Source organism: Diceros bicornis, chromosome 22, assembly GCF_020826845.1.
Source record: "Diceros bicornis minor isolate mBicDic1 chromosome 22, mDicBic1.mat.cur, whole genome shotgun sequence".
Lineage (NCBI taxonomy): Eukaryota > Metazoa > Chordata > Mammalia > Perissodactyla > Rhinocerotidae > Diceros > Diceros bicornis.
Genome location: NC_080761.1, coordinates 44,764,776 through 44,789,250, shown reverse-complemented (window position 1 = coordinate 44,789,250; position 24,475 = coordinate 44,764,776). Strand labels below are relative to the sequence as shown.

At 37.9% G+C, this 24,475-nt stretch overlaps 1 protein-coding gene across 2 annotated transcripts in view; it reads right to left on the bottom strand.

Annotated features, from left to right (window-relative positions):
- Positions 1-5,510: 5,510 nt before the first annotated feature.
- DMRTA1 (DMRT like family A1) overlaps positions 5,511-24,475 on the bottom strand; it is a 69,782-nt gene continuing 50,817 nt past the window's right edge. The window contains exons 1-2 of one of the 2 annotated variants that reach the window (XM_058565905.1): positions 10,200-10,925; positions 5,511-6,872 (exon numbers count right to left, since the gene is read on the bottom strand). In XM_058565905.1, coding sequence (XP_058421888.1) covers positions 6,028-6,872; positions 10,200-10,851 — 1,497 coding nt within the window. In that variant the 5' untranslated portion in view covers positions 10,852-10,925 and the 3' untranslated portion in view covers positions 5,511-6,027. Of the gene's footprint in view, positions 6,873-10,199; positions 10,926-24,475 lie in introns of those variants that run through there. The other variant, XR_009223471.1, reaches the window with a different exon arrangement.

The following is a 24,475-nucleotide window of genomic DNA, read 5'->3' as shown; positions in this document are numbered from 1 at the left end:
ACTGATAAATGTAGCATGGACACAAAACTGTGGTTTTGCTGCACATTTACTCCAAAATAGCCCTTAAAAGAATTCAAATAACATTTACAAAATCTGTTATGAAAGTGTGGCTCACCTACGAAATGAACCACCAAACAGGAAGTCTGGAACTAGGACAGTGTTTTTCTAGTGATGCCTGCCCTTGGGGTTCCAAGTCCACTGCAAGTGGATTAAATGCAATTACAGTACACTTGTTGAGAGACTGTTGCAGTATCTTAATACAAAGTAATAACAGTGAGAATAGTTTATTTAGCACCCAGGACATAAGGATTACTGTATTATGCAGGTTATTTAATCTATCTTTTATCTCCATGAACTTTGCAAGTTAGATATTATTATATTTGTTTTACTGGAAGGGAACAAATGCTGAAGAGTTTAAGTAACCCACCTAAGTCATACAGCTAACTCATCCTAAGTCTCCCCAACTTCAAAGCAAGGGCTACTTCTAGAAAGACAGTTTGGTGTGTACTTTATGGAAAATATATTAACGCTTATCCTCAGTGCTCATCCATGCTCTTTTTGAGCCCTCCTCTTTTTGCTTATATCTGGTATACCAACTGACCTCGTGCTAACTAACCTCTACTAATCTGAATACCTTGTAAATCATGCACTGTGTTCTATCTCTTCCTTTTTTATCTACTCCTAAGAGACTACCAAATAGGAAAAGTTCTGATGAACAAAACTGCAATATGTTTTATTGATAAATAATGGTTGGGTGTTTTCACTTTCATGGTCTTATAATCGTAAGTCATTTATTAATTTATTCGACAAATATTTATCATGTCTCTGGTTGGCTTTATAAATGATTCAGTCCCAACACTGTGGCAGTAATGAGAATCCCATCAATCAGGTCTCTGGTTGGTAATTTCTACATGGCATTTTCAATGAGTAGAGGATACATTATGATACAAGGCAGCAATTCCACCCTCGGACGGTTGCTAACTGCCAAAAAGTTCTTCCTTATGTTCCCCTGAATTCTCTCTCCATGTAACTTTTACCTTTTTCTGTGCCTTCTACACTATACAGAATAAACCAAATTCATTTTTTTCATATGCTAGCTCTTCAAATGTTTTCATTTCTCCTATCTCTAAAACTCTTTCTCATAGAACACTACCACCGCCCCTACAATCACCACTTAGCATCTTATGCCTCTCTGCTTATATCCCAGGTTTCAGAATCACTTGGTGCATGGCACCCAGAGCTGATCACATTACTTTAACTAATATTTGACCAACCAATATCCCAGAATACGTGGTACTATCACCTCCCTCATTTCACATACTTTCTTCCTGTTGATGTAACCTAAATTTCAATTGACTTTTAGAACAGCCATGTTACATGGTAATCTCATAGTGAATTTACCAATCAAATAACACTTTTTTCTCATAAAAAAAATATTGTAAATCCAAGTCTCTCTTCCTTGTTGTCTATGCGTGCAGTTGATTATTTTTTTAACCCTAAGATCTTGAATGTGATATCAGCTCACTGGAATGGGAGTTAGAGGGTGAGAATCAATCATTTAAAACTGGATTTTGTCATCCAAAAGACTATCTGCCATCCTCAGATGTGTGTTGTCTGTGAATAAGATAACAACGAATTTTATACTTTTATTCCTTCATCTAATTGGTTGACAGAAGTTTTATAAAAGGTCCAGGACAGGAACCTAAAACACCTCCTGTTTGACATGGATTTTCCAATCATCCTTCTTTGGCATGCCTGCTCAACTTTCTACATATCTCTTCCCAATTGTATTAAATCACCTACTCCATTTTTCTTGATTGAACTTGTCTCTAGGATGGATTTTAATAAATATTTGATATTTTAAAGCAATTTCTTGACATAGATATTTCGATAAGGTCACATTTTTGCATCTATTTTAAAACATCCTCATAAGACTACACAATGTGGCCATTTTGACTAGAGGATACTGTGACACAGTCTAAAAAAATTTTTAAATATGAGTTTCTTTTTGTTTTTTGTGTGTGTGTGCATGAGGAAGATCAGCCCTGAGCTAACATCCATGCCAATCCTCCTATGTTTGCCGAGGCAGACTGGCCCTAGGCTAACATCCGTGCCCATCTTCCTCCACTTTACATGGGACACCACCACAGCATGACCTGACAAGTGGTGTCCCGGTGCACGCCCGGGGTTCCGAACCCTGGGCCACCAGCAGCGAAGCGCGTGCACTTACTGCCGCGCCACGGGGCCGGGCCCTGAAATATCGGTTTTTCTAAATTACCAAATTAGCAAAAGTGAGAAGCAGGCATCTTCATAGTTCTCGTCTTTGTTGTCTTGTCTTCCCCGGAGCCCCCCCACTCCCATCACTAGCACGGAGTTTAGAAAGGGGAATGGTTATGAATTTCTCTCATTTGAATAATAGTTAGTAAGCAAAAACAAACAAAAAAAGGTATTTTAATGCTTGGCATAACTGCTCTGAAGCGTTACATCAAAATAGCTTCCATTTTAGAGGGGATGATGCCTAATAACTAAGGGCCTAGCTTTGCAATGCAGCATAAATAACAGGATTATTTGGAGATGTGTGGGGGTGGGAGGAATGGATCAGAGCGAGCACTTTCCCCACTACCCTTGACCTAGAGCACCTGCACTTTAAGAATCAGGCTGCCTTGAGGAAAGCTTTGCCTTCATGAGGCTGATGATGGCCCTCCTTCATCTTGGGGGAAGGATTCTATTTACAGTGGTATATGATAAGGTGTGTTATCCCAAGCTTCTCTTGTATTCTGAAGGCTTTTTAATTTCAAAGATAAACAAATGTCTAAGAAAACGCATTTAGAAAATTAAAGAGTTGAATGGAGAGGGCACTTCATAAATAGTTTTCTTAGATCCAAATTCACAATTAGGAATCTCTAGGAGAGGAGGTCTTAAAACCCCCAGAATCTTTTTGTTTCAGCAGAAGTTGCAGAGAAAAACAGTAGAACATTGGACTCACATGCTCTTCGATTGTCCCCTCAATTCTACGCCATTTTCACAGAATAGCTAGACGAGAGCTTAGACCAGGAGGCCTAGGCACTGAATCAGAGGAACTCCAAAAGACCAACCCTGGAATTGGGAATGGGCAATAACTCTGACCCAGAGGCCACAAGGACGCCAGGATGACTTCCACACACGACTCCATTCAGGTGAACAAAAGCCTCCTCTTTGCCCACTTCTTTCACCATAGACTTGAAAGTTGTTTACCTCTCAAACGAAATAGACTTCCCTAAACACACTACATGGAAATATGTTCTCCCTCTTCCTCCCCATCCCCAATTAGTGGCGTAGGACTTCAGGCCTCATGCAGCATCCACGGGCATAAACTTCAAGATTAGACAGAACGCACTGATGTACCAACATTGGTTGGTTGGTTGTTCTTGTACACATGGTAACACAGATCGTGAGCAACTAGAGGTGAGGTCTTGTATCTTACTCACCTCCTTATCCCCTGGTTCTAGGTGCTTAATAAACGGTTGTTGAGTAAATGAATTTCTAAGCTAACACTTTCTATCTTTTATTTAATTCAATCAATGGAAAACTATTACTCGAGCATCTATTACGTACCAGATACTATACAAAGTGGTGAGTGGACACACTGACATGAATCCTTCCTCAGACCTTACAGTCTAATTGAAATTGGTGACATCACTGTCACTCCTGATGACTGACACTGTTATTGTAACCTTGGGGGTGGACAACACTACTGCTAAGCCTCAGATTCCTCACACTCAATTTAGTGGTTGGACAAAATTATTGTACCTTATTCTATAAGATTATTTAAGTTCTAAAATTATTGTAAATGTTATAAAATGTATAAAGCACTATGTAAATTAAGTTTTAAGATTATAAAGTTGTTTCTTAAAATTTGAATACTGCCCAAAATGGATGTTCTCCCCAGTTCAAAAGCAACTCAGTCTCTCAAATGGATACATGCACATCATTATATAAACCACATAATGAATCCAGCAACTTGAGCATTTGCTGTATTTTTAAACCAGGTCTCTATTGTATAATGTAACTTCCTTGAGGGCACAATGTTTTACATTCAGTATCCTCTAGAGGATCTAGCACTTTTCAAAAAAATAGCATTCAATAAATGAATTAATCCAATGGAAACAACTTAAGAATCACCAAAGATTCTAACGTGAATGGTGAATGGCACTTAGGAGATTCAAGAACCCCGTGAAATTGTATACAAAACTGTGCATCTGTAATGCTGTTTTGTAGAGTTCTTTGGTTTTATGAGAGTCTCAAAGAGATCTATTATCCAAAATGGTTTCTTCACTCAGTATCTATTAATTGAATGTCAACTACTTGCCAGGCATTGTACCAGGGTTTAGTCTTAGAATCTAAAATGTTTTTATAAATAATGAATATTGATTGCATCAAAGCTTGACAAGATCTGCTTTCTCAGGTTCACACCATTAAAAATAATGCATACTCTACTGAACATATTTGCATCCTCAACTAGTATCAGATACTATGTAGTCATTTAATATGATATTTGCTGGTAAAATATACTTTAGAAACATATTCTTATTTGGCTTCATGGAAAAACCTTCATGATGACAGAATTGATAGGGCTTGAGCATATGATACACATATATATGCATATATATATATACACACACACACATACACACATACATACAATTTAAGAAATCTTTAGTGGATCGTGCTGCTCATATTGTTTAAACCATCTCTAAATCATCAACTTAGACCACAGCTGGGTTTCCATTTATTCCTAACAATGACAATAAAGCTACTGTCCTTAAAAAAAAATGACGACGTATAAAGAAAACTTCATAAAATTGTTTTGTAAGCAGTTTTCTCAGGGACTTTCCACTGACTGGAATAAACAGCTTTCAAATGCTCCAGATGGAGAACAAAAAGTATTTTTAAAATCTCAAGAAAACTTCTAAAATTTAATGACAGTTTTTCTCCTTTGGAAATCTTCTATCTCTCCTCAATGCATTGTCATCTATCTAGAGTCAATCAATATTTATCTGAGCAGCTATTTAAATTTTCCACATAAAATTATTTTTACCTTTGAGAATGGCTGCCATACTCTTGTCACAAACATATGGAAAGGGGTATTTCCCCAGATACACGCACAAGCATACTTAAAGATTAAAATCCTAGTCCACAGATGTTCACTCTGTAATATGAAAATTTCTATGTAGCGTGACCCAAAATAACCATTTCAAAAAACGATTAGCTTATACTATTAGGAAACCATTTGTTTTTAATTCATATACGCTACCAGAACTTAGCTGCAAGTAGTGATAGCGGCCAGGAGATGGCGCGGTCTTATTTCCTAAAATACTTCATAGGCCTTTGTGTAATTCAGTGTTCACTTAAAAGAGAAATGTTTTATTAATGGCACTTATCACAAATGGCAGATATTAATGAAAAGACATTCAGAAAAAAATAAGGAATTTAAAATTTTCAGAAGTTTTACTTATTACTAATCACTTATATGCGAATAAAATATTTTAAAATACTTTGAATAACTTTCTTTCCTGTGTACAAGGAACAGAAGGAAACACAAAGTTTAAAATAATTATTTAGAATTATCTCAATTTTTAACTTCTTCCTTTTGGTTCATTTTATATAATGGTGGATTGCTTTACACTTACAAATGTATTTTACAACTATAAACTCTACTTTTCAATAAAATAAAAACAAGCATAGTTTTAAAATAGGGATTTTACAATTGATATTTAAGGGAGAAAACTCATTAGTTTAAAGTAAAAACATTTCCAGAAATGGCTTTATTCAAGGCACATATAATATGTAAATGCTTCTTTCACTTAATAAATGCTAAAGAAGAGTCTTTAGATCTCAAGTTTATCATATTGCTTGTGAAAAAAAAATAGCATTTTTAAGGCCTGGTAATCCACTTACAGACACAGTGAACACATTAATAGATGTGGGTGTGAGGGCTGTACTGCATGCTTCTAGAATTACTCCAGAGAGTGAGAATAGGCAGACGCATTATAGATTGTCCTGATTTGGCCTGGAACACAGTCTTCCACCAGTTACTGAGTCTTTGCTGGGAAGGTAGGAAGAATCTCTAATCATCCCTGAAAAGGCATAATCCAAAGCTGGCCGAAAAGGCAACGCTGGTACCAACCCAGGAGTTAGGTAGGGAGACATGAAACCAGACAGCCCTCTTCCTGGAGAGGAATATGCCAGGCGTAATGGACTGATACCTAGTCTAGGATTTAAGCTGCAGAAACTGGAGTCACCTCCATAAGGAGAAGTAGTTTGAAGAGGAGAGAAAGCTGATTTATTCCCTAGAGTTCCAAAACCAATTCCAGCAAAACTAAAATTCGAAGCTTTCTGAAAAGCTGTATTTTCCAGTTCTCCTGAGCTTGCTAGGTCCCTGGGATCTGGTTTGTGTTCTTTCCCATTTAGGACCTGTTCAATGGCTTGGACCACATCCCCTTTGCAGAACTGTAGAATGACTTCCAGCCGGCTGCGTCTGTAACTTGGGAAAATCTTGGTAAGGATATCAAGAGGGTCTCTTGGTCTCGGGGACACTGCCGGGAGGCTGGCTCTGGTAGCAGTGAAGTCTCTGGCCCACTCACTTTCATTTCCTGATTCCAGATCAGACGATGACAGGGACCCGGGGCTCTCTTCACCTCCCGATTGCTCCCCACCAAGAGGAGACTGGATGCCAGCATCCTTGTTTGAGTTTTCTGAAAGAGTTGACCTGACGTTTTGTTTTCCAGTGACACCATTAGACTTAGGAGATGATCCCAGGGCTAGTTGATGGGATTTAGAGACCAGTTCTTCTTGTCCACTCTGGCATGAGTCCCATTTACTCTCTTTTTGTTCTGAGAAAGAGAAAAAAAAGGAATCAAATAAAAAGGAAACTTCCCAGAACATAATACTGCCCACTCAAAAATAATGCTGGATAAAATAACTCATTCACTCACAATATACTAGTAATACTTAGTCACTGTAAGACACTTCAATGAATAAGAATTTTTAAAGATCATTCAGAAATGCAAGTCTCGGGACAGTGGGACAATGGTATTTATTATGTCATTTCAAGATCACAAAATTATATAATATACAGATGCTATAGTTATTTAGGAATCAGAAAATGAAAGTCTACCGTTACCCCAAACGGTTAATGTAACACCAATATCTCACACCCTTTGCCCTATTGGGCGATTTGAGATTTTCCTAAATGCTACCCAAGTTTAGTTGTTATCCAAGTGAGTTTTTTTTTCACAATGACACTGATAAAATGATTGATTAGATAAGAAATCAAAAGAAAAAACAATCTTAGTATGAAGATGCATATTCTATTTATTCACTAATGCTAAATTTCAACAATGGGTTTTTTAATTCTCACATTTTGGGTTCCGATTAAGTTACCTTAATAATGTGACAAATAACAAAATTGTTAATTTCATTTCAAATCTGACCAATAATGACCACTGCTGTACCAATCTCAAATCACACCAGAGCTCACACGCATATTTCATTTTATGTGAGGGACGATACAGAGCTGGTATTTTTTCATAATCCTCTGTGAAAGACGTACTTTCTTTTTCAATCCCTAGAGAATATCAAGAAAAGAGTTACCAAATTGCTTCTGAAAGAAAATTATAAACTGCACTATTGCATTATTGCAATCCATATATGTATCTTCAAAATGTCTTATAAAAAAACATATTAGCCGTTTGCTTTAAATCACAACTCCCTTCCAATATCAAGGACAATTTTCCAAAAATATTTTTACACAAAAATCTGATTTTCTACCTCAACATGTTGAGCATATGAATATTACTAAAAGAAGAATATCTTTAATACCCTTTTGCAACGCTAATGCCAGGAAAATAATAATAACGTACACATTGACTAAATAACTTTTATTTTGGTTTACTTTTTCTCTTACCTTACAGACATATTTTATCTCTATTTCCATTAGAAAGACTAAACTGTCAAGTGGAGTACTCAGAGTATTTCAAACTTTCTTTTTCTACAAAGTTTATGAATGCAACAAAACAAATATCGCCTAAAGTGGTGATTTACAAACCTGATTTGCAATACTGCTATGTTTTCTCAAGAAGCCGTTCTAAATTCTAAAGAAATATTTATAGTTTATTTTAAAATAGTAAGTGTGTGCAATTTAACACTTTGAGGGTTAAAGTGCTGTCACTGTATAAACATATGACCAAAAAAAAATGTTGCTTCTGCAAAATTACAAAGACACTCTACTATTTTCAACTTTAAATAAAACAATAAAACTTTCCAATGAAGTCTGCCAAGTGGAAACAGATTGGCCTAGGTCCACCATTCCATTTCATTAATAAATATGATTCATTAAATTTGCCCTCTGAACACGTAAGGTGTCGAAATTCCATCTCTAAAGCAATTTATGCATAAAATAATTTTTTGTTATTACATTGTATTCCTGGAGTACAATATAATATAATAAAATACTGACTGCATAAGACTACCTAGAAAAGATGTCTTTAAAATACTGTGACATCATTTACATCATCTCTCTGTTCTCTCAACTACCATAGCTGATTTTACTTCTTTACTTTTATCGTTGTATATTATGTCTTGCATTGTAGTTTTTTGATACATATAGTTTTTCTCCTTTTGAGTATAAGGCTCTTTTGTGTTGGAAAATCTTATTCACCTCTGAATCACTGTTCGTCTTTGTCTACTTAATGAGTAAACTAAATAGACGACTACAGTTCACGGATATTGCGTAAGAGGAGGCAGTCAGTTTAGAAAACCCATGGAAGTAGCTTTTCAAAAAAGGAGATCAATTGAAGCAAAGAACAAAATAAAATAATTGACCCTATAAACAGAACACTTTGGTACCCCTGTACCCAAAAAAATCACATAATCAATGTCTAGCAGAGAGATTTTCAGCCAGATCTCCCTGTCAATTTAGTTTATGGAATTTTAACTTTTTCTTTTTTATAGCAGTTTTGCTTAATAACTTTGTTCTTTAGCCCTCTTTGATTTTTCATGAGACATGCTTAAAGTCTATTTTGTCCACTGGAATAGACTAGAACATGGGCAAAAAGTTGGTATAGGCAAACACAAAATCATATATGCCTTATTTAAACACAGAGAGTCTTTTTCAAAAGGACATCCTGTGATCTGTTAAGATCTGCAATTTTCACGGTTCAAGGGAGTTTTCTAATTAATAACTTATTGTATCATTATCATATAATTTCATATGATACAACCTGTCTTGGATTTATACAAAAATACTGAAATGACATTTTCACTGCTGGTGTGATCTGTGGAAGACTATGAAATTCACTAAAATACAGCGAGATTTACATTAGCAGGAAAAGTTAATTTGGCATAAGCATAGTCAAAAATATATATATCTTTTTTTACCTAACACAGGGGATGAAGATGATTTGTACTCTAATAATAAGAGAAAAAAAATTAAAACTCCTTGGATAAGAAATCCCTAATACCGAACTTTGAAATTCTTACCAACGTTTTTACAAATCTGGTAAAACTAAATTTCTTTCCTATGGGAAGAGCTGAAGCGACAAATATTAGAGCTTTCTACACTTTTGGAGGCTGACACCGTTGGGGTGGGGGGTGGAATGCTTAAAAATTTTAAGGGAAGAGGGTAAAAAAAAGCTTTGGTAGATTTCTGTCTCTTCCCCACTTCCAGCTGGCGCCAAAGGTTTGCCCCAAAGGTAAAGAACACTACTGCCAACCATCAGTGAGTTTCCCACGCAGGATCAGAAGACTGACTCCGGTTTTACAGCAGAAAACAGTACAGAGCAAGCTCAGAAGGCAGCTTCTCTAATTAGCTTTTCACTCAATGTCCGCTGGAAGCTCTTCCACTCACACAGAGAAACTCATAGCAACTTGGACCAAACTCCATTCCCAGCATGAGTAGCTCATCTGATGGCTCACGCTTCACTTTTTCGTGATCTTATCCTATCACCGAAGGGAATAGAAAGCCCTTCCGAAGTGAAAGTGATGGGTCTCTAACACCTTCATTCACATCCACGCTGCAGCGAAGTTTCCCAGAACTTAAGTCAGTGCTTCTTTTTAAACAACTTTCCTTGCCCGCCTCCAGGGTACCGCTGCTTGTATCAGAGTTTCTCTCGAAAACAACCATTTTTCTTTTGCAAAGAGCGAATGAAAGATGAACTCACCTTGTTGTCCCTCTGTATAATCTGGCTGGCAAACCTCGAACGCAGGGCTCGCCAGAGCCCCAGCCCGTCTCAAGGCCCCCAGCCCCATCGCAGTCACTGCCGCAGGGCCGCTCGCCGCCTGGGGAGTCTCGGTTCCGCCGCTGCCTCCGGACGTCGGAGCGCCGGGCCCCGAGGGTCCCGGGTACAGGAGGCTCTGCAGCCCCCGGGCCTCGCTCTCCTCCTGGGCCTGCTGCCTGCGCAGCGCCACCTGGGCGGCCATGACGCGCTGGCGCTCGGCGATCAGGGTGCACTTGGCGCACGCGCAGTCCCGCCAGCGGCAGAAGCGCTTGTGGCCCTTGAGCGCCGACACGACGCCGTGGTTGCGACAGCGGGCGCACTTGGGCGTCCGCGGGTAGCCGCAGCCCACCGCGCGCGCCCCCCTCTCCAGCCCGGGAGCCGGCGGGCAGCCTCCGTTCCCCGTGGTGGCGGCGGCGGCGGCGGCTGCCCGCAGGAAAAGGCTCGGCGGCCGCAGGAAAGTTGCAGGAACGGGTATCCCCGGGGGTCCCGGCAACGCCGGAGCCGGGGGCGGAGGGGCCGCCGCCACCAGCCCCGGGGCCAGCGGGGGTCGGCCGCTGCCGCCGCGGTCTCTGCTGCCACACTGTGACTGCTCCATCCCCGAGAAGGCCAGTGCGCCGTCCAGAGCTAACCCTGCCGGGGTGCGGGAGGCTGGAGGACCGGCCGCAGTCCCGCTGCCGCCCACCTGCACACGGCCAAAGTTCGTCACAACTCCCGCCGTGAGCTGGCGACGACCGCCTCCCGGAGCTGGAGACGCTGAGAGGCGCAGATGCCCAGCGAGCCTCTTAGTGGAGTCCCGGGCGCTCACTTAATGCCCCTCTGCTCCGCGCGCCCTCTGAGCCGGAGGAGGCGAGGCTGGAGAGCCTACCCCGCCCACCGCCTCTACTGGCCGAGCCCTGAAGCCCGGGGAGGGAGGGCCAGGGACGGAGCGCGGGGACCGGCTGGGAGGAGGGCCCCTGGGAGACACAAAAAACCGTCCTGATGGGCTGCAAATGTTCCTTCCCCCAAGAAGCCCTGTTCCCCCACTTGCTTCCCCAGGAATTCTTCAAGGTATATTTTTGTAAATAATCTTCACGCCGTCTCTCACACCTCTTACTGCCCTTCCTCAAGGAAGCAAGATTTGAAGTTCTCCTTCCCCCAGTTCCACGCTTCCCCTAAGCAAGTTTGAAGATTTGGATATGGAGTTCTCCTTTTCTTTCCTTTTCCCAGATGAAGTCTTCAGGATGGTAGCATGGCCGGTGTTAATGAGAAAGCATAGCCTGACAAGCCGCAAATGTTACCCGCTTGAAAGATGCCTTGTTTTAAATGAGTCTTAGGGCTTTGCCAAAACAATGGATAAATAATTAGGAGACTTGATTAACATTCAGATTCTTCTCCTGCATGCTATTTACTTACACATGCAAATTTGGATTCTATGTATTGTTATATTTTGAAATGCAACCACCCAAAGAAATATTTATGAATTTCTTATCTGAACCTATTTATAGGCAGCAATCAGGTTAAAGCTGTTTCCAAAATACTACTTCACATTTCTATTGTCAAGTATTGGGGAAGGTCATTTAGACCATTCTTTAAGTATGCTATCATAAATGCACTCGAAATATGCATTTAATGCCTTTCATTGTAAGAAAAGATCATATTGCTTTTAAACCAAAAGAGCATTTAAGGCAGAAAATTCATGTGTTGGTTCTTAAATGGAAAGGAGAGTCAGGGCTCTGTCAGTTCAAGATAATATTCAACTGCCTTGACAGCCAGTTCATATTCTGGCCCTAAAGTGGCAAATGATAATGATATTTTTACCACTCCACCTACTGACATCCTGGGCAAACATTGATAATCAATCTGGGTTTTCTCCAGCCCACCCACTTCACACCATCACCGTCGTCACCATCCTCCCATATCAACATCCTGACATCCTACCGTAGAGGGTTCCCATCCTTCCTAAGCATTAGAACTACCTAGGGAACTTTTGCAAGATGTAGACACTCCAATCCAAGTATTCTGATTCTTTTGGTCTGAGTCTTTTAAACTCTCAGATGATGATTATATACAACCAAGGTTTACAACTACCACACTAGGAATTCCTAACCTCTGCGGATTCTATAATACCCAAACTTGCTCACTCCACTGTCTTTGCTCAAGCCACTCCTGCCTACAATCTAGTTATTCCGTAACCATGGAAGTCATATCCAACGTATGAGAAATGAGTTTTTAGTGCTACAAGGATCATCAAAGTACAATGAATTACCCAGTGAGAAAACAATTCCCTTTTTCTATTTGTTTTTAAGACCTAGTTACATAAAGGAAAATACTCAGCTTGGTGTAAATATGTAAGAATTTTCTAAGACTTGTTAATTATGCTTTTTAACAACAACAAAAAAAATTAAAAAGAGAGTCAGCAAGTAACAGTATTTACCTGGAATTTAACACTATTTTTGTGTTTTTATTTGATTATCAAAGCTTTATTTGATATCTTCCACTTATGGCAAGTGATGGTTTTCATCCAAGGAAGTGAAAATAATTTTTAAGTAAATGTCTTTAAATAAAATGTGTGTCTATTTAAATGAAAAATAATAAAATGTGTGAAACACTGAAAACTAATAAACTTTTCTGACAAAAATTAAAGAAGCTTTAAATAAATGGAGAGATATATCATATCCATGGGTCAGAAGACTCAACATTGTTAAGAAGACAGTTCTACCTAAATTAATCTATAGATCAATTCGATCTCAATCAAAATTCCAGCAGACCTCTTTTGGTAAAAATTGTCAAACCTATTCTAAAATGCATATGGAAATGCAAAGGAAAGACCTAGAATAGCCAAAACATCTTTGAAAAAAGGATAAAGCTGCAAGGCTAACAATATATTACTTCAAGAATTATTACAAAGTTACAGTAATTAAAACAATGTGGTATTGGTGAAAAGATAGAAAAATAATCCACCAATGTGACAGAATAGAGAGTTTAGAAACAGACTCACCCATAAATAAACTAATTTTAAACAGGGTACAAAGCAATTCAATGGAGAAAGGATATTTTTTGGCAACAAATTTTGCCAGAACAATTGAAGATCTGTATGCAAAAAAAAAAATTTAACTTTGATCCACACCTCACACAACTTACAAAAATTGACTCAAAATAGATCACAGGCCTAAATGTAAGTCATAAAACCATATTACATGGGCAAACACCTTTGTGACCTTGGGTTATGCAAAGATTTCCTAGATACAACACCAAAAGTATGATCCATAAAAAGAACAAACTAATAAATTGTACTTCATCACAATTAAATACTTCTCTTCTTCAAAAGACAATGTTAAGAGACTGAAAAGTCATACTATTGACTGAGAAAAAAGAGCTGTAATACATATAGCTGATAAAGGACTTGTATACATAATATACAAAGAAATTTCAAAACTCAATAAGAAAAAAAATCCAATTTCTTTTTAATGAGCAAAAGATTTGAACAAACATGTCTCCAGGGAAGATAAAGGGATGGCAGATAAGCACAAGGAAAGATGCTGAACATCATTAGTCACTAGGGAAATGCAAATTAAACCTACAGAGAAATACCACTACATATCTATTAGAATGGCTAAAATGTAAAAGATTGACCAAATCAAGTATTGGTGAGAATGTGGAACAGCTAGGACTCTAATGCACTGCTGGTAGAAATGTAAACCAGTACAACTGTCACTGAACTAAGTAGGCTCACCTCCTGGTGAGTTAAAAAAGACTCTACACCAATGGAAGTTGTCTCGCAAAGTAAAGTGTATTGCAGCAAATACAAGGCCATGAGGAATCATTTCCAAAGTCATGGCATCCCCGAACAAAGGGAAGCAGGACCTTTTATTTCAGATGGGGAATGAATATTCAAAAGGGAGAGGCGGGTATTCACTTGCGCAGGCTCAGTTGGAAAACATGCTTCCACGTACACTGCAGGTTACGGTAATGAGGGCTGAGCTCCGCCTGGAGAGATCTTAGCATTAACGTTAAGGCAAAAGTCATGGGCATAGCTCTTGTGGTGAGGCTCGGTCAGTTTCAGAATGGTTGCTGGTTACATCTCCTTAACATACAAGAGTAAAAAACAACTTGGAGAAACAGTTAATTGCTTCCAAACCCACCCTGAGTTTCTTGAGGTGTCTTGTCAGTGACACAACCACTTTAGAAACCAGCTGACAGTTTCTTAAAATGTTAAACATATACATATCATATGACCCAGCATTCCACTCCTAGGTATCAACCCAAGAGAAATAAAGCCAATGTCCATACAAAGACACAAACTTTCATAGTAGCTTTATTCATATAGTGGCAAACGAAAAACCCAAACGTCCGTGATCATTTGATATAACCATATAATGGAGTACTGCTTAGCAACAAACAAACATACACTGACACATGCTACAACATGAATGAATAAAAAAACAATTATTCTGTGAGAAAGAAACAAGACAAAAACGATATATACTGTGTGACGTAATTTATATAAAATCCTAGGAATCTATAGAAATCTCAGAAAGCACATCAGTTGGTTCCTGGGAACAGGTTGTGGAGGGGCATAAAAAATGGGCAGGAGGGATTACAAAGGATCAAAAGAAAACCTTTGGCAATGATGAACATGTTAATTATTTCAATTGTAGCAACGATTTTACTTGTGTACACATGTCAAAACTTATCAAATTGCATACATTAAATATGTGCAGTTTATTGTATGTCAACTATACTCTGATAAAACTGTTATAAAAAATAAAACCCCTTGTTACCTCTGGAAGAAGAAAGACCTAGAATAACATGAAAGCATTTTGAGCAAAGATAATCCTAATCTTGGCATCCAAAACTGGAGCAACAATTTTAAACACTTATATTTCTTCTCAAATACACTGGAAAGCCTTCCAGCCTACTCTGGAAATACACTGGAATCTCTTCTGTTCTCATAATAGTACTACATATTCTCTTTTTCTCAAATTATGTATACTTCTCTTCCTTTTTGACTCCATCAAAAAGCAATTGAGTATTGTGACTGGTTTTTTTGTGTGTGTGTGTGTGAGGAAGATCAGCCCTGAGCTAACATCCATGCTAATCCTCCTCTTTTTGCTGAGGAAGACCAGCTCTGAGCTAACATCCATTGCCACTCCTCTTCCTTTTTTCCCCCAAAGCCCCAGTAGATAGTTGTATGTCATAGTTGCACTTCTTTCTAGTTGCTGCCTGTGGGACGCCACCTCAGCGTGGCCAGAGAAGCGGTGGGTCAGGGTGCGCCCGGGATCCGAACCCGGGCCGCCAGTAGCAGAGCACACACACCCTCAACCGCTAAGCCACGGGGCCGGCCCTGTGACTGTTCTTATAAGTCACTGAGAGGATGTTAACAGCTGCAATTTAGCAGTGGCAACAGTTTTATCAAATGAAAAGGTGAGGAGAAAGAAGAAACATGTTTTTAATTAAACTGTGTGCATCACAAATATATCATTTACAAATTCATTCTAAATAAAGAAAAAAAAAAACACTGGTCTGTTAAATGGAAAATGTAGAGGCATATCAGAAGGAAGGAAAGGAAGCTAATAAATAGAATTTCTCCCAAGCTCAAAGACATCTATGCCCACCCCTTTTTAATTATTATTCATTTCTACTCCAATTCCGTGTTTACTCTAAACTCTTAAGTTAAGTGCCACTTTTTGTCGGTTCAACATACCGACTGTTCAGCACAGAGGAGTGGACTGCGAACAAGCAGTTGTAAATACAGGCCTGGCTCTGATCGTAACCAAGCTATTAGACCTTGGGCAAGACATTTATCCTCTCAGCTTCACTTTTCCCACTGGCAACTGAAAAGTCAACTCCAAGAATACTTCCAAGTCTGTGGTTCATTGCATTTGCCAAGTCTAGTCTGAAGTTATTTTTCATTAACATTCTTGATCTCCAAAAAACCTCATTACTGCCTCCCTAAGGCCTCAGTCAAAGCATCTCTCCTGCTGGTAGAACATGCTGCGCCAACCTGCTGATGAAGGAAAGTTAAAGTATATGCTTAGCTTGGCTGGAAGGTTTTGGAAAGAGGGCTGGGGATTTGGAAAGAAAGGCTCTCAATTGCCTATTCTTTCATGCATAAACATGTACAATTCACTCTATGGCTTTGGAATGTATGTGAGCACACCTTATCTAGCCCATCTACTCCAAGGCTTCCCAGAGCCATACTATGTATGCTAATGTCATGTTTTGTCAGTGTTGAGGGGAAGTTTGAACTGCACTTCTCTTTCCCTGGGGTTCTTCAACAGGCAATTGGGCATTATCGTGATTGAGAGGCCACAGTCTGCAAAGAGACATAAATTTCAGCCCTTGGACTGTGGCTCATCAAACAGCTAGGCATTCCAGGCCTGGGAAGAAACAGGCCTCCTCTGAGACATAGCCTTTCCTGGAGTATTGCTGGGGGAAGGATGGACATGTTTGGTGATATATATAATTGGCCAAGAAATGTCACTCCCCAAAACCACTATCTACCAGTAAATGCTCCCTCCTGAGAACCCCTTGCAGCGGGGGAGAGAGAATTCATTACATCAGAGCTCTAACTGAACACAGCACTGTGCATCTCAGGAAATAGGAGCTCCTTGTAGGACATCGTCTCTGATCCCTTGCCCTGGGATGGTAAGAAGCCAGTTGGAGACCATACATCAAGGGGACACAGGTTGCAGAAGAGAGTAGAATGTGTTTTCTTTTGTTGCTTTATGATCTCTTTTGATACCAGTTGAGGATGCTCACGTGGAATCACAAGAAACTAACAAAGACAGGGAACAGAGAAGTACCTATTTTTTTCTATATCCATTTCTAAATGCCCAGGACATAGTAAACACTCAATACATCTTTGAAAATAAATAAAGAATGTACGCCAAGGACTTACTTGCAAGTTGGCTGAATAGGCACTAATATCAATAACTTTTCTTTTATATTCTGAAATTTTTGAGAAGTAATTTCCGTGCACTAAAAAGCAATCTTTTCCAGTTTTACCTCTGTGGTGTTTATATAAGCTGAAGTATGATTTATTTTTAAGTATGGTTTATTGTTTACTTTGTTTTCTGTACTTTTGATTAATAATTATTATTTTTTTACTGAAGTATAGTTGACATACCATATTATGTTAGTTTCAGGTGTACAACATAGTAATTCGACATTTATATACATTATGAAGTGATCACCACAATCGGTCACCATACAAAGTTATTATATTATTGACTAGATTCCCTATGCTGTATATTACATGCCTGTGACTTGTTTATTTTATAACTGCAAGTTTGTGCCTCTTTGTCCGGTTCACCTATTTCACCCATCCCCCACCTCCCTCTCCTCTGGCAACGCCAGTTGACTCTTTGTATCTATGAGTTTGTTTCTGTTTTGTTTTGTTTGTTCATTTGTTCTGTTTTTTAGATTCCACATATAAGTGAAATCATACAGTATTTGTCTTTCTCTGTTTTATTTCATTTAGCATATCACCCTCTAGGTCCATCCACGTTGTCACAAATCACAAGATTTCATTATTTTTGTTTAATATTAAATACTGTTGTATATATAATACTTTTAACTTAATATTGTGTTACAAACATTTCCCATTTGTAACACCTTTTTGAAAACATCATCCCTAATAGCTATATAATTTTCCATTATTTAGCCATACAATAATTACTTAATTCTTCTAGTTTAGGACATCTATAATGTTTCATTTTCTCCCTGTTTTAAATAAGAAAGGAATGAATATGTGAGCTTAAAATGTTTTCTATACTTCATATTATTTCTTTAGAATGAATTCCTATAAATAAAAGTACTGAATTAAAGGTTGTGAATATTTTTAAAGCCTTTGACTTACATTACTAACTTTTTTCCTGAAGAGGTCATATAAATTTGAATTCTAACAGGCAGTGCATTTCATCATCATCCTATGTATTCTTTCTTTTTCTTTTAAACGGCAGTGGTTTTCTTAATATGAAATTTACGCTGCTTTCTCCTGAAATAACAGTGACAACTCAGAGTTCCATTGGAAAAATACTTCTACAAGGTTTCAGTTCACAGAAAGATGATCACCGTTTTGCAAATTTCTGGTTGAGTATGACTGGGGGGAACTGAAGCAAAACATGGCAAAAGCTCCAATCATTGTAACATACCCTGATGGTTCTTTGAGTAAATTACACCACCTTTTGTGAACTTGCTGATTCAAACAATTCTTTATAAAGGAGTGCTGTTGACTTAAAGTCTATAACAAGAAACTCTGGTGCCTTTGTGGTTAATTGCGTAAGCACATGTTCAAAAGCTATGCTCTTTATTAGTTTACTCTAATGGATCTAAGTCTACTGTGTAAATAGGGCTCAAAACTTATGAAACTTGTTTTGTTTTTTAACTCCTAGGATATTTAAAGTAAATTCATGCTCAGGGATTTAGATAAGCTTTGTGATTTGTCTTACACTGAATAGAAGCCATCTTCATAAATGAATGTACGTGAAAACATTTTCTGGGAATTCAGTCCTTAAACAAACAGACAGCAACACAGTTTTACTCAGGAAGTATGTGAAAGCCCTTTATGTGGCTGTTAAAGATCATCACAGAATGAATAGCACATATTAAACATTGAAGCATTTTAGTAAGAAGTTTAATTAAAAATTACATCCTAGGTAATTAAAAGGAAAAAACAATAATTAATTAATTAAAAGGAAAAATCAATAAATAAAGGAAACATCGATAAAGGGAAAAAATCAATAAATTTCCCTCATAAAATGTTGCCATCCTAAAGGATCTTCAACTTACGAGGGACAGCTCTCCTCGTTGATTACAGCTACCTTTTAAGAGCCGATTACCATGTATCATGCATGTGCTTGGGGTTTGTACATATTATGCCATATATTCCTCATAATCAGCTTATTGAGGACAATTATATCATCCTGATTTTATAAATGAAAAAAAAACAGAGTTTCAAAGAGAACAAGTCCTCAAGGTAGTCTAATATTCAGACTCCTTTCACCCATGCTTCTCCCCAGGAGTCAGGCTAGCTCCCACTGCTCGACAGACTCACAAAGCATCCTGTTAAGAAGAGTCGTTCATGATACAGATACTCAGAAGGGGTGCTTATTAGCTGACTCATTAGTAACCTTGAAAATGCATCCGTTCTTTCAGTTAACAACAGTCCCATGAAAAACAGAAGGTATGAAGAAAAAAAACAGAGAAATTCAAAATTCCATATTTTGCATATCTTCTTTTATTAAGTTTAATGATGGAGTTTTGTCGTTTTTCTCTTTCTTCCCCACATCCCAGGATGTAAATAACAAGAAGACAAAAATCAAGGGAAAAACTTAAGCTGTTATTTACTTATGCCACAAGAAATTTAAAACATGTTTTCCTTTTACTCTCAAGCATCACCCAAGTCAGATTAAATACTAAATTTTATTCCTTTCAAAACCTGACATTCAATTCAAAGGTAATCTTTTCTTCTCGAAGTATCTGTTGTGAGACCCTACCATTCAGCATTAGAAAAATAGTTAAAGGCGTTCATAAAATAAAAATTTACAAAAGAAGCTCATATGTATCCATATTGGAAAACAAAATAGTTAACTTTAAAAAAAAAGATACAATTTAATGTGTTAGCTCCCACTGTATTCCATTGATTGAACACAAACAAGACATGTAAAAAATACCCTCAAATCCCTATTTCTTCATGACGAATTGCCATAGGACCTAGAAAATAATTTCTTGTTCATTATCGTTATAAAATATGAAGAAATTAACTTCGAAAAGTATTATACATTTCTGCCTTTTTCTCTTCTATCCTTTGTGGTGCCAGAGTCTGTCTTCTGGAGCTTTCATTAGAAGTGTCCCAATTAAAAAGCTGTGTGAGTGAAAAAATGGCTTCCATTCACACAAAGATTCTAAATAAGAGGTAAATTCGGTAAATCAGTTCCTCCCTGGCTCCTAGCCATTCACGTCATTGGGTTTTGAAATTCATTTCTTTGTGAGCATAAGGTGGTGGTTATGAGGTGTTGTCAGGCCTCTGACAGGGTTATTGTGCATGGTAGAAGGTGGTAGTTTTTGATCAATGTCTTCAAAGTCAAAGCCTGGAAAATAATAGCTGCACATCAAAACCCAGCGCCATAATGCAGTTCACATTGGGCTCTTTCTGGCGGCCCCAGGGAATGACTTAATTCTCATGTTGAGCTTTACTATAATTAGTCATTCATAATGGTGTAGTAAGATTTATGTGAAGACTTATAACTTGAGATTCGTTATCAAATGTGGTTCAGGAAAATCATTACCAGAAGAAAAATAAAGACACCTATCTATTTATTGATGTTATCCTCCCATTTTTTCCTGAATTCCTGATGTATTGCATTTCTGTTCTTAAGACATCTCTTATGGAACCAATGTCTTTATAAGAATGCCCATGTTTAATTTTTTAGGCCATTTATACAATTATTTCATGATATCCTGCCAAGTAGATCAAGTTACTGACTTTAAACCATTTTGTTGTACCTTTTTTTATATTCTTATTACTTTCCAAAAAGTTTTAAACGTTCACAATGGTTTTAAAATGAGGATGGGTTTTTATGTTGTTTTTAGTTTTTTTCTTCTAGAGCATAGAGTCATTGGTAACATTTAAGAAGAAAAAGCCATTTCGTTCATATATCCATACAAATAGCGCAACTGGCATATATCATCTATATGTGTATATATATATATGTGTGTGTGTGTTCTTAAAGATACTAGAGTCATAGGTGGAAAATACACAATAAAAAGTCAAATAAATCCATAGCTAAGAGTTAAACGTGCCATATGTTTCTCTAACACTGAGGCACAATGGGGTGCATTAAGAAACTCATTAAGTCAATAGGAACAGCAGCTGGGCTCCATTTAGGTGTCTATTCACTTCACTTTTGAAATAAGAAAACAGAAAAGTAGTGGACACATCCCACTCCTCCTCAGGTTTGAACTGATCATGTTAGCATGGAGTGAGTACGATGTAAAATGCTAATGAATCTTTCCTCTCAGCATTTAATTTGATAAACTTCATTTTCATAGCCTTTTCTTTATTTTTCCCAGGAAAGGCAATGATGTCCATATCCTCTTAATTTTTCAATTTTTCTCATAAGAGAATTAAAGCCTTGCCAATGCACCTAAATAGTACAGTGGAGCCATGCAGCAGACAAATTGAGCCTGATAAATGACTTGAACAGTAAAGAAAGTCTTAATATGTCTGGTTCAATTTCATGGATTTTAGAATGAAATGAATCTCATAGTAATATAAATCTTTCCCACTAAAATTTTGTGCAATTTGGGGAAAAGCCTTGGTTCTCAAGGCATTGGTCTTCTCCTCTGTAAAATGTAGTTTTGGATGCCTTTTTTTTCTATGTCACTTACTTTAAGAATCTGAGGAAATCTAGAGAATCTGAACAAATGCACATATGAACAAAATTTACATAGCATTTCAAGCCCCCTTTTGGTTTGAGAGCCATAAAGGATTCCTAAAGCCCCTTCCTAGTTTAAAATTCTACAGTTCTATGCTAATATCAATACAAAACTTCCTGATTCATAATGCACATCCACAAAACTGAGACCAAGCCTCTGAAGTCTCCAAAGTCTACCATGGATGGAATTTAACACAGAATTATGGGATCTTAAGAGTTCAAAATGACCTTAGCGTTGATTAGTTTTCTCTATTGGTAGATTACAATTCATGATACCTATATGCATGTTTTAACAAAAAACAAAGCTCTGAAACAGAATGAGAAAATAAGCCTGAAAAAAGGTAACACTTCCAGCCATTTTGGCTCAATAATAATAATTCATATTCTTGAATCCATTTTCTTCTTAAATCATCTTCAAAATTCTCACTGAGTTGAGAAATGTTTAAACAACTAAAAGCACAAAACAAATGTTTTCTCTACTTGGTAGTCACCACATTGCAAATGTTAAACTCCTCAGAGATCTTTCAAGTTTTCACGAATCAATAATGAATTCAGAAACACAACGCTTAAATTCTAAAGGCAAAACCCACATTATTATCAATAGTGGCTTCAATGATTTGAAATCCTAAAACACGTGAAGTGAAGTGAGGTCCTTCCTATAGTCTTTCAAAATTCCAAGCTTTTCAAGGGTTCCCTCTTAATGTTTTCTGCAGAATTTTTAAAAAATCAATTCAATGGTATGAGCTTTTAGACACTACTCAAATTATTTAAGCTTGCATATTTTAAAATATATGTCCAACATAATTTTAGCTGAGGGAAGTTTCTTCCCTGTTCAAATGTCTGCTTTCCTCTTCAGTGAAATGAAAAAGTTATCCGGATTCATACACCATTTTAGATAAAGAGACATATCTTTATGTCAATAGTTTCTGAGACTGTCAGATTCTCAACCAAGCAATGGACATTTGAAATTTGATTTGGGGTGGAAAGCAGGAGGAGAGATGCTGATGGAAAAAAGCAAGTATCCCCTCTCTTTGCTATCTCTTTCATCTTTTACTCTTGACTGATCTCTTGTCATAAGCGACCAATATGCTCTAATATCTGCTAACTTACCAAGTCCTCCTTCAACTTTTTAAATATACTATTCCTTCTTACCTCTCTCCTTCACAGCCAAATCTCAGAAAGAGTAGTCTATGCACTCTGTCTCCACTTCCTCAACTAGTATTGAGTCCTCAGTCACATCAAACAAGTCTCTGTTCCCTCTGCCCACCAACATATTTAGTAAGGTCACCAATGACTCCCATGCTGACAGATCAAAGGTCGTTTTCCATTCTTCATCTGCTTGACTTCTCAGTAGTATTCAACACAGTTAAATGTATTAAAATCCTCTTCTCTTGACTTCCATGATGCCATAATTTCCTGTTTTTTCTCCTACTTCTCTATTTCTTCTCAATCTTTTTTGTTCAACCCTCTGCTTTTCCTTTTTCATATATAAGCCTGTCATAGTTAGTTTGTGTAATTATGATTATTTAATACCTGTCTCCTCCCACAAGGATGGGAAACAGGACTTTTTTGTTTCCCACGGTGTTCTCAGTGCCTTGATCACCTATTATGGAAAGAGGGCAACTAATAGTGGCTCATTTATCAGCAAACATGGAATCAAATCATACTGATGCTAGAAAGGCATACTTTCTAGTATGGAGCTTGGGAGAAATTCCAGAACTGGAAAGATGTTTGCTAAACATGTATTAGCTAAATGAATGCAGAAGGCCTGGAAGGGATCAAGGTATGAGATGTCTTATGGGCATCTGAAATCATTTTAGGGGACTATGAAAAAACAGTTCATTTCATTACAGAGTGTTTCAAGTGTGTGATCAGAAAAAAAAGCCTTAATCTCTTCATTATAGAAACTGTATCAGTACAAAAAAAGTATTTCCAGATACAGGGAAAAATGTAATAACATAACATTAATTACTATGTAGTAATTCATTCTATAGAAACATATTTGTTTAGCATTCTCTGTGTGTCAATTCAGGCCCTCTGGGAAGCAGACATCAAGACATAATTAGAAGTGCAAGACACTGATTGAGAGAACACCTAGGAAGGATAAGGGGAATGAGAGCAACAGTAGGCAGAAGAGCCTCAGATTGTGATGCAGGTCTTACATATGCAGACAGAGGGAGGGAAGGTGGGGGATTGGGTAGCAAGAGCCTCAGACTACAGTGTAGCCCTGAGAGTGTTTCCATCAGGCCAGTAGGCATCCCTAAAGCAAAGGCTGACTGTTAGAGGAATCCTGCTTTGGGCAGAAATGGTCTAAATTTAGTCATGGGCCGGGAGAAGCCTGAGGAGAGTCTGACATCAGTATGAACACTGCATTGGACCCTTCTTTGCAGCAAGTTATCTCTTAGAGGGAGAGCTGACTGGTGCACTTGCATGGGTGCTAGTCAGAAATTGTTTCTTGGTGAGGAAGATTGTCCCTGAGCTAACATCTGTGCCAATCTTCCTCTATTTTGTATGTGGGATGCTGTCACAGCATGGCTTAATGAGCAGTGTGTAGGTCTGCACCAGGGATCCGAACCCACGAACCCCGGGCCGCCGAAGCCAAGTGTGCAAACTTAACCACTATGCCACTGGGATGGCCCCACTAGTCTGAAGATTTTTATAAGTCACATCTAAATGTGTTAAATGAGTTAGCTTGTAACATTACTCTCTGGGCAGGAGGTATGTTCCTAGAATTGGCCCCATTATTATTTTTCAAAATAATTTATAAAATTTTCCCACAATTAACAAACATATAATAGG